At 44.9% G+C, this 16581-nt stretch overlaps 1 protein-coding gene across 1 annotated transcript in view; it reads right to left on the bottom strand.

Annotated features, from left to right (window-relative positions):
* GLDC (glycine decarboxylase) overlaps window positions 1-16581 on the bottom strand; it is an 86314-nt gene that overhangs the window by 7010 nt on the left and 62723 nt on the right. The window contains exons 17-21 of the mRNA XM_012738363.2: window positions 15749-15874; window positions 14249-14398; window positions 12255-12367; window positions 10436-10577; window positions 7945-8056 (exon numbers count right to left, since the gene is read on the bottom strand). Coding sequence (XP_012593817.1) covers window positions 7945-8056; window positions 10436-10577; window positions 12255-12367; window positions 14249-14398; window positions 15749-15874 — 643 coding nt within the window. The remainder of the gene's footprint in view (window positions 1-7944; window positions 8057-10435; window positions 10578-12254; window positions 12368-14248; window positions 14399-15748; window positions 15875-16581) is intronic.

Genomic DNA, 16581 nt, shown 5'->3' on the forward strand with positions numbered 1-16581 from the left:
GTATATATAAATATATTCAACATATACCATAAGACACATACAGAATTTTATGAGATTCTTTAAAGCTGCTGTTCCTAATCCCCAGGGGTCCACATCTTGTTAGGGACTGGACTACAGAGCTCCACTGCCAACCCCCAACCCCCACCTCCATGGAAAAATTGTCTTCCATGAAATTTGGGTGGGTGGGGGTGCTGCAAAGCAGGAGGTGAGGGGCGGGCTAGCAAGCGAAGCTTCATCTGTATTTACAGCTGTTCCCAATCTCTGGCATCACTGCCTCCCCCCACCCCACCCCCACCCCCACCCCTGCCTGTGGAAAAATTGTCTTCCATGGTGCCAAAAGGGTTGGGGACTGCTGCTTTAAAGGACCTTTTGAGGTTTTGATTTCAGGCTGCAAACTAAGAATTAGACATAGGTGTGGTCAAACAGTATCCCACAAGTGGGAAGGAGCTGATGAGGGCAAAGTCTGTGTGGGTCAGTTCACTCTGTTCTACCATTCTGTATCCTCTATCCAAAAAGCCTAGGAATTTTTAGGATTTTTTCAGGTTTTGCAATATCTGCATTATACTTACTGGTTGAGCATCCGTAAATCCAAAATAATCCAATGAGCATTTCCGTTGAGAGTCATGTTGGTGCTCAAAATGTTTTGGATTTTTCACATTAGGGATACTCAACCTGTGGTTTGTAAGCACATTGCTTCTCTGGGCCTACACAGCGAGTAGCCCCTCAGCATGGGCTACTGACCTCCCATGCATCATCAAGAATAACCATTAAATCAGCATTTTGATAAACAGAACAACACTGCTGGGGGCTTCCCAAATTGCATGGTCCGCTAACTGATAGATTTCCTTTGAGCAATGTTTCTACCTCTGAGACAATAATGCACTCCTTCTTAACCCGCTCTCCTGCCTCTCAGAAAAAGGACTCCACTTTACAGAGACCCAGACCAGACACAACGTCTCAAGCTTGTGAGGAATCGCTCTAGTCATTACCATCCCCTGAAGATTGTCTGTGAACTGCTCTTTTTTATACAATAAATAAATAGTTAAGAATTGGTTTTGTTTGAAAATAAAACTATGAGAGCCTGAGACTTTGAATATACTGAAAATGCATTTTTTTTAACTTTTTATTTATTTTTTTTGTGAGACAGGGTCTTGCTCTGTTGCCCAGGCTAGAGTGCAGTGGTGTCATCATAGCTCACAGCAACCTCAAACTCCTGGGCTCAAGCAATCCTCCTGCCTCAGCCTCCTGAGGGGCTGGGACTACAGGCATGCACCACTGCACCGGTAGAGACAGGGTCTCGCTGTTGCCCAGGCTGGTCTCCAACTCCTGACCTCCTGCCCCAGCATTCCGAAATGCTAGGATTACAGGCGTGAACCACCATGCCTGGACCCAAAACTGCATGTTTTTAAAACATGCTTTCTAAAAATCATGGAGAATAAATTTGTACGGAGTGTGACTCAAAAGTAGAAAGTTCTATCATGGGTAACTAAACTCAGGAAAAAAGTGCTGAAAAGGCATAATCAGTGGAATGTTCAAGCCCTTCTAGGTCCCTAAGTGCAGCCTTTCGACTGAATCCAAATTTTACACAATACATTCTTTTATTTAAAGGGGTGCAACAGAGAAAGATGAAGCTTTTCTTTCCTCCTTTGGGGCTTAAAAAAGAACAGTCTTGAAATCAGAAGGCCGCAGGTTCCCCACCCCTGGTTCGGGGGGAAGTCATGGGACTATCAACTATTAATTCCAGGACTCTCAAAGCCCTGGCTATGCTACCCCCCATGGGGAGTGCAGCGTCAACCTTTCTGCCCTTTCTTCTCTGAGCTTCTGGCTGCCACCCTGGTCACTGTGACAAAAAGAGGAAGAAGGCTAATGGAAGCTCGCTGCTCTGAAGGACACTCAGACAGGAGGAGAAGGGGAGGAAAAGAGGGACGAAGTGGGAGAGGAGTCGCTCTTTCTGGAGTCTCCCAGGCAGAGGTTCAGGAGCTGAAAGGCACCATCACGCCAAGCCCAACATAGCACCACTAACACCAAGACTTCATCTGCAGAGCCCCCCGCCCCCTGCCCCACAGCCAAGTGGTTTGGGAAGAGCTCCATTTTCTAAATGAGGTTCAGATGTTATTTTCTAAATCCACACTCTGTTGCATTCAAATGGAAACCGTAGTGGAATTTCAGCTTTTCTCTCTCTCTCTCTCTCTCTCACTACTTGAGCCCCGAAAGGGATGAAATTTCAACTTGGTGGCTGTCAGAGGCCAGACCCCAAGATGTTTGCCTCTGTTTGCAGCTTTTGGGAGAAAGATACACAAACCTTCTATGGCATGTGGTGAGTCAGAGCAATGTCAAGCAAAAATTGTTTAAACTGAACAGCCCAAGTGTGAATGTTCATGGGGTAGATATTTCCCCTGAGCTTATAACCATGACTGTAGCTAAGAAGATGCCCAGTCAAGGCGACAAGGAGGAGAGAAGGGGTGGGAGGATGGAGAAGGAGAGAAAAATAGTGGCTTGGCTGTAAGTTGGCTCTAATATGTTGTCTTCCAAAGCTGAAAACAACATGAGAATGTGCTGTGGAAAAATAGGGTTTCTCTATACCCACCTTGAGAACAGGGACTGAACCTTACTTATCCCAGCTCTTCAGAAGTAGCTGTCTAGGAATAAACAGAACTCACTAGGTAATTATCCTGAAACCTAGGGTGAGCAATCAATGCTTCTTCAGCTGCAATCAGGGACTATGACCATGGAGTTTCTATTTGTTTTGACATTTTACCCCAGAATCAAAACTCGTGGCTGAGAATGAGGTAAGTGGGGCCTTGGGACCCCTGCCCACCCATAAAAAAAAATTTAAAAAAAGATACACATATAAGAAATTAAAATACATATGAAACACTGAGGCCAGGCCTGGTGGCTCACACCTGCAAGCCAAGCACTTTGGAAGACCAGGGCAGGAGGATCACTTGAGGCCAAAAGTTTGACCAGCCTGGGCAACATAGCAAGACCCTGCCTCTACAAAAAAAAATTAGCCAAGCATGGTCCCAGCTACTCAGGAGGCTTAGGTGGGAGGTTCCCTTGAGGCCAGGAGTACGAGGTAACATGTTTATGTCATTGCATGTATCTATGATTGTGTCGTTGTTCCAGCCTGGGCTACAAAGCTAGACTTTATCAAAAAAAAAAAAAAAAAACATTTCAGATACTAACAAGTCATACACTCCCACTGATGGGAACTCTGTTCAGATCAGACAGTGAGCTTATTAGCCTTCCACAAGAATAGACACCTGTGAATTTTTAAAAATCTTCCTTCAAAAATACATCATCTTACCTGAGGTAATTCCTTTCTTTCCTCATCCTAGCAAAACAAATACAGTCATGCATCACTTAATGATGAGGATACGTTCTGAGAAATAGGTGGCTTTGGTGCCGCACAAACATCATAGCATGTATGGCCTACCACACACACTATGGGCTGCAAACTCGTGCAGAAATGTACTATGCTGTATACAGTAGATGACAGTAACACCATGGTAAGTATTTGTGTTTCCATATCTAAACACAGAAGAAGTAAAAATATGGCATAAAGGATTTTTAAAATATACACCTGTAGAGAGCACTCACCATGAATGGAGCTTAGAGAACTAGAAGTTGTTCTGGGCCAGTCAGTGAGTAGTGAATGAATGAAATGCTCCAGGACATTACTGTACACTTCAAAAACACCATACACTTAGGTGACACTAAATTTTAAAAATTCTTCTTTCTTCAATAATTAAATGTAGCTTACTATAACTGTTTTAATACATAAACATTTCTTTAATTTTTTAAAACTCTGACTTTTTTGTAGTAATAGCTTAAAACACGAACACATTGTCCATCTGCACAAAAATGTGTTTTTTCTTTATATCCTTATAATATAAGCTTTTTTCTATTTGTGAGGCGAACGTGATAACCACCGCACTACGGAAACTGCCGTCTATTTGTAAAAAAAAATTTTTTTTTTTTACTTTTTCGTTAAAAACTAAGACACAAGGACAGAGATTAGCCTAGCTGTACACAGGGTAAAGGTCATCAACATCAGATTTATCTTCCACTGCCGCATCTTGCCCCACTGTAAGGTCTTCAGGGACAATGATACATACAGAGCTGTCATTTCCTATGATAACAATGCCTTCTTCTGCATTCCTCCTGAAGGACCTGCCAGAGGCTGTCTTACAGTTAGCTTTTTAAAAATATATATAGGCCGGGCGTGGTGGCTCACGCCTGTAATCCTAGCTCTCTGGGAGGCCGAGGCGGGCGGATTGCTCGAGGTCAGGAGTTCGAAACCAGCCTGAGCAAGAGCGAGACCCCGTCTCTACTATAAATAGAAAGAAATTAATTGGCTAACTAATATATATATATATATATATATAAAATTAGCCGGGCATGGTGGTGCATGCCTGTAGTCCCAGCTACTTGGGAGGCTGAGGCAGAAGGATTGCTTGAGCCAGGAGATTGAGGTTGCTGTGAGCTAGGCTGACGCCATGGCACTCACTCTAGCCTAGGCAACAAAGCGAGACTCTGTCTCAAAAAAAATAAAATAAAATAAAAAAAAATAAAAATATATATAAATAGGAGTAAACTCTAACACTAAATAGTATGGTAAATACATAAACCAGTAACAAAATTATTTGTAATTATTATCAGGTACTATGCACATAGTTGTATGTGCTATACTTTCGTACGACTAGCAGCACAGGTTTGTTTACACCTGCATCATGACAAACACATGAGTAATGAGTTGAACGATGATATTACAAGGGACACAACATCACAGGCAATGATGTCACCAGGCAATAGGAATTTTTTCAACTCCATTATATTTATTTATTTTTTTAAAGACAAGGAGTCTCTCTCTGCTTCCCAGGCTAGCCTTGAACTCCTGGGCTCAAGCAATCCTCCCACTTCAGCCTCCCGAGTAGCTAGGATTAAAGAGGCATGCCACACGCCTGGCTCGCTCCATTATAATCCTGTGGGACCACTGTGGTATCCGTGATCCATCTAGGATGAAAAGGTCCTTATGTGACATGTGACTGTAAACTGTACTACTGCTACTCTCTGCTCCAAATTCCTTCCTGTCACTTCCTTGCTTCTCAAAATCATAAGCCTTGATAATGTAACTGGTACTCAAATCTCTCAAAGAAATGGTTCATAAAGGCAATTCTGAAGTTCATTAAAGTGATTGCCTCATAGTCATCGTAATCCCAAAGTCTTATTTAGAGCTGGTGAATATGATTAAGATGAAAAACACTCTTATATTACCATTAGGCATTTTAGAGTACAATGTGTTTATTATGAACATTTCTATTTTGAGCCCCCTGGAGGTACAGTGATGATTCTTCTTTAGGCCCTAAAATACTAAGTCTCAAATTGTGTAATAAATGTGTTTACCAAGTCAAACATGAGACGACTTTTGGTTTCATAAACTCTGGGATTGGATAATAAAGTCTGTGATCACCAATCTATTTCTCCTTGGAATGAGAAGTACTACTCATTATGTAATCCTGGGGTAAAATGTCAAAACAAATAGAAACTCCATCCATCTTTTCGTGCTGCAAATCCCCCAGGACCAGGATAATCCCTACCACCTAAAGCCATCACTTAAATGCTAAGCATATAGTACAGTACTTGTCCCTCTCTCCTGGGAAGCCACAACCCCCACACCCAGTTTAAATCACATTCATTGCTCCTCTGGGTGTAGGGGCTCACACAGTAATCCTAGCACTTTGGGAGGCCAAGGCAGGAGGATTGCTTGAAGCCAGTAGTTCAAGACCAGCCTAATAGAGAGTGAGACCCTGTCTCTACAAAAAATAGAAAAATTAACTGGGCATGGTGGGGCAAACCTGTAGTCCCAGCTACTCAGGAGGCTGAGGCAGAAGGAATCACTTAAACCAAGGACTTTAAGGTTGCAGTGAGCTATGACGACACCACTGAACTCTAGCCTGGTGACAGAGCAAGACCCTGTCTCCAAAAAAAAAAAAATTAAAAATTAAAAATTAAAAAAAAGAAAAACCCAATGTATTTGTAACATGATCTGAATTGTTTAAAAGAAAGCTGAGAAGAAATTCGGGAAACTGTTTTCCTCATTAATAGCGGCTATCTCTGATGGATGGCACCATGGGTCATTTAAGTTTTCTTTGTTACACGTCTTTATTTTTCAAAATTTCCATCCTGAGCATATATAAATTACTCATAGAATCAGACAAAATGAATACTGAAGCTAATCCTTAAAGCCAACACACAAGTGGGATCCATTTCATAGCACAGGAGCTATTTTGAATTAATCGTTAGCTGTTATAGATTCTTTAATACCCGCTTCAGAAGCATTTCGTTGCCCACAACTTTCTTTGCTACTCTCTGGGGAACATTCCTAACCACAGCTTTCTGTTATTTAGTTCCATTCTATTTTAAAACTGCAGAACCACCCCTCTAGTCACATATTTATAAGCCAACACTAGGGTTTTAAATTAAAAATCACAGATGTAAATGTACACTCTGGCAGGGCCTGGGAAACCAGGAGCCCAAGGGAGGTGTCGTCACCGTTGTCCCAGGGCCAGGCGCGCTGTAGCTGACAGCTTGCTTTTGATTTGATTTTATTTTTTTTAAGACAGAGTCTCACTCTGTTGCCCTAGCATGTGGCGTCAAGCCTAGCTCACAGCAACCTCAAAATCCTGGGCTCAAGGGATCCTCCTGCTTCAGCCTCCTGAGTAGCTGGGACTACAGGCATGGGCCACCATGCCTGGCTAATTTATATATATATTTTTATTTAGTTGTCCAGCTTTTTTCTTTCTATATATTTTTTTAGTAGAGATGGGGTCTCACTCTTGCTCAGGCTGGTCTTGAACTCCTGAGCTCAAGCGATCTTCCTGCCCTGGCCTCCCCGAGCAGGAGGAGTTACAAGTGTGAGCCACTGCGTCCACCCGAGGGAAAGACACTGTGACCTAGAGCTGCCTTGCCCAGGTACCCAGTCTTCTGACCTTTCTTACCTGCTTGACACCTTTTGCTCTGGTTTCTTAATACTCTTTCTTGGGCCTCACCACACCCAAGACTCAACGCTCAAATTCTGTGCCCAAAGCCAAATGTCTAGATGTCATTTAATCCACATAGCCCCCATCAATGAAGAGTCCATACCAATGGTGGCTGGTTTTTAGTTCCAACACCTCCCATCACATCCTGGGTGACTTTGTTTTCCCAGCTATTATCCCCTGTATTGTAACCCTAAGAGGCTAACCAAAAATTTCTCTTCACACTCAATTCATCAGTAACTAAGTCCAACTGACTCTGCATCTAAGAGCATGCTCACCCCGTGCTCATGCTACTATCTTAATGGCTTTAATGGTCTCAATGAATCCTGTCACTCCTCGGCTCAAAGAGCTTTAATGGCTATAGTGTGGCTCAAGGGTAATGTCTAGAGCCTTCCCAGTACCTTCGAGACACCAAGGTAGCATTCCAGCCTGACCCTCCCTTGCCGCCTCTCCTCGCCTGTCCCTCAGCACCCCAGCCATGCAGGCTGGTCCTGTGTCTCTGTTCACTGAAGTTCTCATCTGCCCTTCCTTCCAGATCATCTCAAAGGGCTGCCCCAGAAGCCTCAACTACTCCACCCTGCCTCTGTCCATTCTCAATCACTCCACTCTTTCCAGGCATTCTCCTAGCACTTTGTGAATAATTAGCTCATAGTATTTATGTACACATCTCTCAGTGGTATGGGCTCCTTTTTGACCAGGGCTGTGTAGATCAAGCACCTACGATAGCCTTGCATACAGTGATGCCCCTAAACTGTTAACTGTATATCCAAGACCTCTGCACTTTTCTCTGGTCTGTGCTAAGAAAACAGAAGTAGTCCACCCACGTCAGAAAACCACATCTAGGCCAAACTTAGATTGGCCAGGAAAAAAATCAAGGTGATGACAGACTGAAGTCGATACTTGCCTCTTGCACCCCTGAAAAGGACTCTGTAGTGTTTTTCTAATCGCTTGGCCATGTAGTTGGCATTTAAAATAGCAGCTTCCGTGGCCTGTTTTAGGCCCTTGCCTCCCATCATCTGCAACAGAGGGAAAAAGAGACATCATCCACTGTAATGGGGGAGCCCAGTGGTCAGGACACTACCCACAGACAACCCCAGACACACCCGCCCACGAAGGAAGTCAGCCCCATCCTAACTCTGGATTGGAGACGAGTGGAACAAGGACATCTGTCAGTCCTAAGCCTGAAATAATGTTTGGTTTTCTCCTTTGCACAGTAGTTTCACATTTCCTTTTGTACTAACAAAGCCTACAGTCGGGCAACGTTGACTGCTGACCATTGTGTTAGCTAAAGAGGGAAAAGAATTGATGTTAGGTTTGGGGGCTATTTGTTTACTATGAATTTTCAGTGTCTTGATAACTGACAGCAATCCCCTGGGATCTTGGTGAAAATCCCCATCGAAGCAATTTTCTATGGTTTGTCTTCCCTCAGTCCATAGTCAAGGCTGTGGATGTTCAGCAACCACCAGGTTCAGTCTTATCCTATTTGGTGGTTAATCAGTCCCTGTGATCATATGGGGTAAACACCAACACCAGCAAAGAGCCTGGAAATCAAGATTGTACCAATGTCTGTTGCCTACTTTCTTCCCCAAGTACCTCATGGACCATGGAGTCTCAATACGTATCAATACAAAACTAACGCAAAGCAAATGAGAGAGCACCAGATAAAACAACAGTGATATCAAAATCTAACATAAGGACAGGGCACAGAACCAGGGCAGTCAAAGAAGAGTTCCTAGACTCAGAGTCAGAACTTGACTAGAAACTTAAAACTAACTTAGAGGAATTTGGATAGGGAAAGAGAAAGGGGAAAGCACTCCAGAAGAGAAGAATGGCAAACTCCAAGGTGCAGAGGGGGGAGGCACGTGACTGTCCCCTGGGAGTCCCTGTAGGGTCCGTGGACTACGTGTGACTCCGCCTCGTAAACTTCAAACCTTCACCAGGAAGGGCGTGGACTTGGTTCAGCCAGTTGCTGGCTCTCACTCTATGGATCACCAAGCATCTTTTTAAAAATGCTGATGGCTCAAGTCCACCCCCAAATACGCTAAGTTTGTTCTCTCCAGAACGGGGCCTAGGCTCATGCATTCTGAAAGAATCTCCTAAGGACTCCTTGCAGACCAGCGGGACGGTCCTGTGGGATTGCAGCAGGGGAAGAAGCCAGTGCTAGAGCCCAGGGGACAAGTAATAACACTGAAATAAGAAGAGACCCAAGGTCTGGGGGTGGGGAGGGTGTAGCTTAAACCCTATTGTATTTATTTAGTTTTCCAACTGAGGTGCAGTGTTCCGGGCATATGGCCAAACCAGCCTTGGGGCATTTATTTTCTATATGTGGGAAATCAACTCCAACCCAAATATGTCCACACAAATAACCCAGATTTACAGAACCCAGAGATCAAAAGGGAAATGGGAATTTGATTCTGTTTGCAAAGAAGCAGACCTTTATGCTGACTGTTTATCTTGTTACAATTTGCAAAACAACTTGAGTATCGTTTTTAGAGGCAGGTTTTAGTTTCAGAGGTACAGATTTGTTGTTCCAGCTTCCAAGAAACTTTTCGTTAAGAATCATAAATGCCACACTGTTCGTGCCTAACAGCCAGCTCCGTAGAGTCATCTGGCAGGATTTCCCTGGCCGAGTTTGGGGGAGTTTTGATTCAGCAAGAGCCACCTTGCTGAAGAGGCACAGGTTTGGGGAAGTTGCTCTAATTAGTAGCTGCACACATGTCCCTGTCCTCAGGCTGGTCAGTGCAAGAGGTGGGGAGGCCAGTTGGAACAAGAGCTATAGAAAATAGACTCTGGCCCTAGTGTTTTTTGGAGAAAGACAAAGGAAGGAAGCCTGTTCTCTGACAAAGTCTAATTATCCTCCCCCACCCCACCACCACCAGAATGCAGTTCCACAAGCCCTAAAGGGCAAAGAGCTTTGGGAAACCACCAAAGAAGCAAATTTCCACTACTTTTTATCTGATCCTCCAGACCCCCAAGAAATATAAAGCAAAGTGAGACATATTCCTAAAATTCATCCCAGGATCTCAAAGAAGTGTAGTAATTAGCATGGGCACTGCTTTGCACTCGGAAGGGGCTATATAAATCCTACAGGAAACCAAATGACGTGGCCAGAACATCCATATGACTCATGGAACTTAACTGTGTCTGGAAAAACATACCTGGCGTGTCACTTTCTCTGATGTTAAACCCACTAGGAGAATCCACAGGAAATAGTGTCATGAAGAAGAGATGGAATGATTTTTAGCTAATCTCAAAAGTCTTCAGCACTATTTATTGAACCACATCTCAGATCACGGATTTCTTCATTTTTAAGCCAAGAGGGAAGGAAGTCTGCAGTCTTAGTTCCCCACCCCACATCACACCCCCACCCACGTACACACATTCCCAGGCCTCACCTTGATATACGCCCATGAAATGGGCAGGATGGAACTGGAGCCCCACGGGGCGGCGCTGACGGTGCCCACAGGCCGGGAGTCCCCGTTCAGCTCAACTGACACGATGGGATGACTGGGCAGAAAGGGGGCAAGATGCTTCTTCCTGCATTGTTTTTTTAAAGTAGAGATTCAGAAAATGTAAAAAGATCCAGTCCAACCAAACAGGCAAGTTCTGGGCCCTCTGGGGAAGCTCTATTCTTGGTTTGTTTTTTGTTTGTTTGTTTGTTTTTGAAAGGGACAGGAAGTCTCACTCTGTCACCTGGGCTAGAGTGCCGTGGCATCAGCCTAGCTCACAGCAACCTTAAAGGCCTAGGTTCAAGCGATGCTCCTGCCTCAGCCTCCAGAATAACTAGGATTGCAGGTGTATGCTACCACTTCTAGCAAATTTTTTCTATTTTTAGTAGAGACAGGATCTCACTCTTGCTCGGGCTGGTCTCAAACTCCTGACCTCAAGCGATCCTCCTGCCTTGGCCTCCCAGAGTGCTAGGATTACAGGCATGAGCCACCACACCTGGCCAGGAAGCTCTATTCTTAGCAGAGATATTCTGACAGTGGAAGGGACCTTACACCTGCTAAGAGGCACATTGGAGACCAGCACCTGAGCATCATTCACCCCACCCACCCCACAGCTGAGGCACTGGAGCTCACACATTTACTAGAAATAATAATAATCAAAAAGAAAAAGCAGGGTGTTTCTGGTCATTCTTTGGCCAAGAGTACACCAACAATAAAAAGCAAAAAAGGAAAAGAAAAGCAGAAAAAAGCAAGAATGTTAAACTCCCAACAACCCTGAACACTGGTGCCTGTACTACACTTTTGGAAGACTGAAGCAGCTCAGGAAACAGCTGCTCTCACCATTATTCTCAGAGGATGACTCGATTTCACAATGTAAAAAGTTATCAACAGCTAAGAAACATTCCCTTAGTCTTGTTCTGACTTCATCCAATTATTTCTAGTAATAAGGTTTCTCTTCCTCCTTATCTCAGATGTAGCAAGAATTCAGGTTGTAAAGTGTTCAACACTTTACATCCAACTCACTTTCAATGTAACCATTAGCTAATTAAAAAAAGAAAAGAAAGAAAGAAAGTTGCTTAGAAACCTAAATTAAAGTCTGAAAGATGCTTCTGAGTGCTGATGTTCCAGTTCTGATCCAAGCTCAAGTACAGTTTCGGCCGGGCGAGGTGGCTCACGCCTGTAATCCTAGCTCTCTGGGAGGCCGAGGCAGGAGGATCGTTTGAGCTCAGGAGTTTGAAACCAACCTGAGCAAGAGCGAGACCCCATCTCTACTATAAATAGAAAGAAATTAACTGGCCAACTAAAAATATATAGAAAAAATTAGCCAGGCATGGTGGCACATGCCTGTAGACCCAGCTACTCGGGAGGCTGAGGCAGGAGGATTGCTTGAGCCCAGGAGGAGTTCGAGGTTGCTATGAGCCAGGCTGATGCCATGGCACTCACTCTAGCCTGGGCAACAAACAGAGACTCTGCCTCCAAAAAAAACAAAAACAAAAACAAAAACAAAATCAAGTACAGTTTCCTACTCATTCTGTTAATAAACCTGCTCTCTAGGCACACTGGCAGCTCACTAAATCTAATTATATGCTTTTCCTTGGACATATTCTAAAACACCCCTTTCAGGGCTCCCGACCCAGCCTCTACCAATGTATTAGGAATGAGGGTATCCTCAACGCTTGAAGACCTTGATGGGACCCAGTGGTGAGTCTGGGGACACTTCCTCGTTCTGTCTCCAAAGCCATCCTGAAACCAGCCCAGAACTCACACTCCAATGGGCCCCATGCCAGGGCCGCCGCCTCCGTGGGGAATGCAGAAGGTCTTGTGAAGATTGAGGTGAGAGACATCAGACCCGTAGTCTCCAGGACGACAGATTCCCACCTACCACAAAGAGAAAGGGCCAAAAGCAAAAGTCAGAAGTTAAGCGCTTGGGAAGGCGCTGTGCAGTGGAGGCCAGGGCTGTTGATGCTGTCCTCTCCCCCCGTGGGAAAGGCAGACAGAGACACGGCCATGGTGTTCATGGAAACGTCCTCCACACCGGCCCAGTTCTGCAGTCAAAACCTGGCATGTCATAGGCAGAGTGCTGGTGGTTTCTATGGAAACAGCAGCTGACCATTTAGCCCAATTTAGATCGAAAAATACAGGCTGGGTGAGGTGGCTCACGCCTGTAATGCCTGCACTTTGGGAGGCTGAGATAGGAGGATCACTTGACGTCAGGAGTGTGAGACCACCCTGGGCAACACATTGAGACCCTGTCTCTAAAAATATAATAAAATTATAAATATAGATTTGAATATCGTGTATTCCTAAATATCTGGCCCAACAGGGAGGAAAGGAAGTGCCCCCAACAGAAGAATGATGCTGTTGAAATAGGCAACTTCACCTGAGCAGTTCTACCATACTCTGCATGGTCAGCTTTGGGCATTATGCACATCACTTCATGGCCCCTTTGGGCACAATGATGTTAGGGGCTGAAAGGCCACCAGAGGATGGATGAACTGAGGGAGAGGGAGCAAGGCTGACGGTTTTGCTGAGATGACCCAGGTACCAGCCACATATTCCTATAGCGTTCCTGCCACTTTGGCATTAAGGCTACGATTGTGGCCAAGGACACAGAATTTGTTTATGCTATTGAAGCAATAGACAATATTTGGACTATCCAAAGCAAAGAAAAGCAGAAAGAGTCTGAAATGGTAAGATGGGGGGGAATCTTTTTTTCTAAGAAAAGGGGGGGACCCCCAAAAGAAACCACAAAAATATCCACTGCAAGGCACGGTGGCTCATGCCTGTAATCCTAGCACTCTGGAAGCCCAAGATGGGAGAATCACTAGAGATTAGGAGTTCGAGACCAGCCTGAGCAAGAGCAAGACCCCGTCTAATAGAAAAATCAGCCGGGCATGGTGGCACGTGCCTATCGACTCAGCTACTTTCCCAAGTAGCTGAGGCAGAAGGATTGCCCGAGCCCAGGAGTATGAGGTTGCAGTGAGCTACTATGACGCCATTCCATCCCAGGCAAAAGAGTTGAGACCATGTCTCAAAAAAAAAAAAAAAAAAATCAAAAGGGAAAAAAAACCAAGAAGAGTCTCAATTAGCCGGGCATGGTGGCTCATGCCTGTAGTCCCAGCTACTTGGGAGGCTGAGACAGAAGGATTGCTTGAGCCCAGGAGTTTGAGGTTGCTGTGAGCTAGGCTGACGCCACGGCACTCACTCTAGCCTGGACAACAAAGCGAGACTCTGTCTCAAAAAAAAAAAAAAAAAAAGAAGAAGAGTCTCAAAGAGATTGTGACTTCTCTCCCCCAGTGGCTCCCAACAGCATTTGCTCAGAGGGTCACGTTACACAGACCCTCCGTCCCCTGGGTAGTCAGGATGAGGCTCCTCGGGCTCCTACTTCACAGCTGCTGCCTCTGAAACCAGGATAAGTGGCTTGCCCAAGGCCGTGGGAGATGAACAGCCACCAGTGGCCAGAACTGGGGTCTGAGTTCTCTCAGGCATGGAGGCAGGTGGCCTTCTTGCCTGGGGGCACCCACAGAGAGACAGCAACCCCTGATAGTCTAAGGACATTCCAGTCACCTCCTTCAACCTGTTTGCCTCCTCTAATATGCATAGTCCCAGTGGAATCGGGGTGCTTTGTTTGAGCTGCCAATAAAGAAAATCAACCCCAACTGTGTGTTTCAAGATGACTCTCTGGAAGCCAGACAGAAATATTTTTGACTTCACCATTTTCCCAGTGGGAGCTAAGGGAGCCTCCCCCACAATCCCCACCTGAGCATTCATATTTGCCCCGTCCAGGTAGACCTGTCCTCCGTGTTGGTGGATCAGGTCACACACGTCGCTGATGTTCTCCTCGAATACCCCGTTGGTGGATGGGTACGTGAGCATGACTGCGGCCAGGTTCGCCTTGTGTTTATCCACCTGGGCGAGAGAAAAGGGTGGAGGGAGACAAAAGGAGGAAACTTCTTGTTTGGCCCTACCCTTGTTCTCTATTTTAAGGATTAAAGAAGATGAAGTCTTGGTCTTTGCATTCCTGGAACTGTCTCAAAATACAATGACAGCAATAAAAGATCCACAGCCATTACTGCCTTTGTAAATCGTTCCTAAAAATAGCAAGATAGCTCAGATCCTCCTGGGCTAGGTGTCTATGGTCAACACCAAAAAAAAACCAGTTCAGATTTGGGGATGTGTTGGGCCCCACTCTCTCAGATGGTTTTCCTTTGGTTCAGTTTATCCCAGTAATTACTTCGGGTCTTCATGTCTTTCTAGACATGTCTATTCTCATGGTTAATCTCTCTCTGCTCATCTTGCCTCATTCACCCCTTTTCCTTCTATTCTGCTGAAATTAGAATTCCCAAAAGGAATGTCCCTGCTTAGATGAAAATCTCTCTCATTTTCCCTTTTTACAGAAGGCAAGCATATATATAAAAGTCATGTCCCTGTCTTTTTTTCTTTTTTTCTGCCAGCAAATCAGAGCAGGCACATGTGAAAATGTGGGGGTGGGGGAGGAGGTCCTATCCTGTATTCCTATATTGGAGAGACTTAATGATTGCAACTACTAGCCCAGAATATCTGTTGGAAAAAACTTTATGGGGCAATGGAAGGGTGAGGGGTGGATGGATGAGATGCACAGCGTTGTTTATTCCCAGTTTCCCTTAGACTGGCAGTTACATGGAGTTCCCAGTCTCCATGCCTAATAACCCTGACAAAAATCACATTGCTATTCCACCGATTTCCTTCCCTCTTAAGATGCAGCCGCCAGTCCACTGGTGGAAAGCAGATATGGTTGCTAAGCAACTTCTTCCTGGAGGTTGGGAGGTTGGAAGTGGGGGTTGGTACTGGAGGAAACTGGGCAGAATACTGCCTGGAATTCGGCAGGGACTGGGACAGTCAGACATTTGCAAAATCTACATTTGTGTTTTAATTCCCAACACAAAGATTGGTGAGTGTAAGTGTGACTGCCAGGTTGATTATTAACTGGGGAAGGAGGGGAAGGAGAGGGAAGTTTGGGCAGATAGAGGCAGGCATGTTCTGCAAGCAGTACTCTTACTACCACCATGAATAATTCATTCAGTTTCCTATACAGGCATGAATTAGAGGATGGGGGATTTCTCTGTGTTGGTGAAGGGAGGGTAGAGTGGACTCTCATCCGCAAGAGGAATTGCATTCATTAGAATGCAAGAGAAGGCAACACACATCATCTGTCCCTCCCTGAGCCCCAGCACCCCTTCCCTGCCCTGAACTCCCATCTGCTAAGGGGAAGATGCGTACCATGGCCTTGAGGTGAGCTGCATCGATATTTCCATATTTATCCACCTCCACAGGCTGAATCTTCATGCCTGCCATGTGGGCACTTGCCGGATTGGTCCCATGTGCTGATTTCGGAATGAGGCAGACCTGAGGAACAGAAAGAAAGGAAGCAAGGAAGGAGAAAAAATAATCACCAGGCTGATAATAATGACAGAAAAGTCCCACAACATTCTTAATGCCCAAATTAAATAGGCACCACATGCTTTCATTGTAAGCTGGCCGCCTTGAAATTTGCTGCAGTTCAATTATTTCTGTTATTGCAAAACAATGTCTAAAAGGAGTTTCCATTTGAATCCCCAAATATTGCTCCCAAAAGACATTCAGAACATTAATACAATCTACCCTTATCTCAGCACACTAAAAATAGGCCTGGGCTTATTCTAAGCTTGCCTTGGTTACAGAATGTAGAAAGCACCTTAGAAGAACATGAGATTGGAAGTTAAACTCTAGGACTCAAATGCCCACATCACAGCCTCAGTGCTCTGCTTGGCCTATCCAGGTCAGATGATAATAGAAGACATAATTCCGAGTGCCAATGGACCAGTTATGTCAACATTTATTGGATGCTTACTCTGCAATGAATTGTTATAGTTACCATGAGAATTACAAACTAAGTATGAAAAACGATCAACCCCTGCCATGGGATCACACAGCTTGCTCCTTGGCCCATGATATTAATAGCATAGTCCAGAGGTGCAGGAGAACCCTGGAATGAAGGGTACACCCTTCAGGCTGAAGAGATCAGAGGAAGTGCCTCAAGAGCTAACCCCACACGATAGCTTAAAGATGCATTT

The sequence above is a fragment of the Microcebus murinus genome, chromosome 12 (assembly GCF_040939455.1).
Source record: "Microcebus murinus isolate Inina chromosome 12, M.murinus_Inina_mat1.0, whole genome shotgun sequence".
NCBI lineage: Eukaryota > Metazoa > Chordata > Mammalia > Primates > Cheirogaleidae > Microcebus > Microcebus murinus.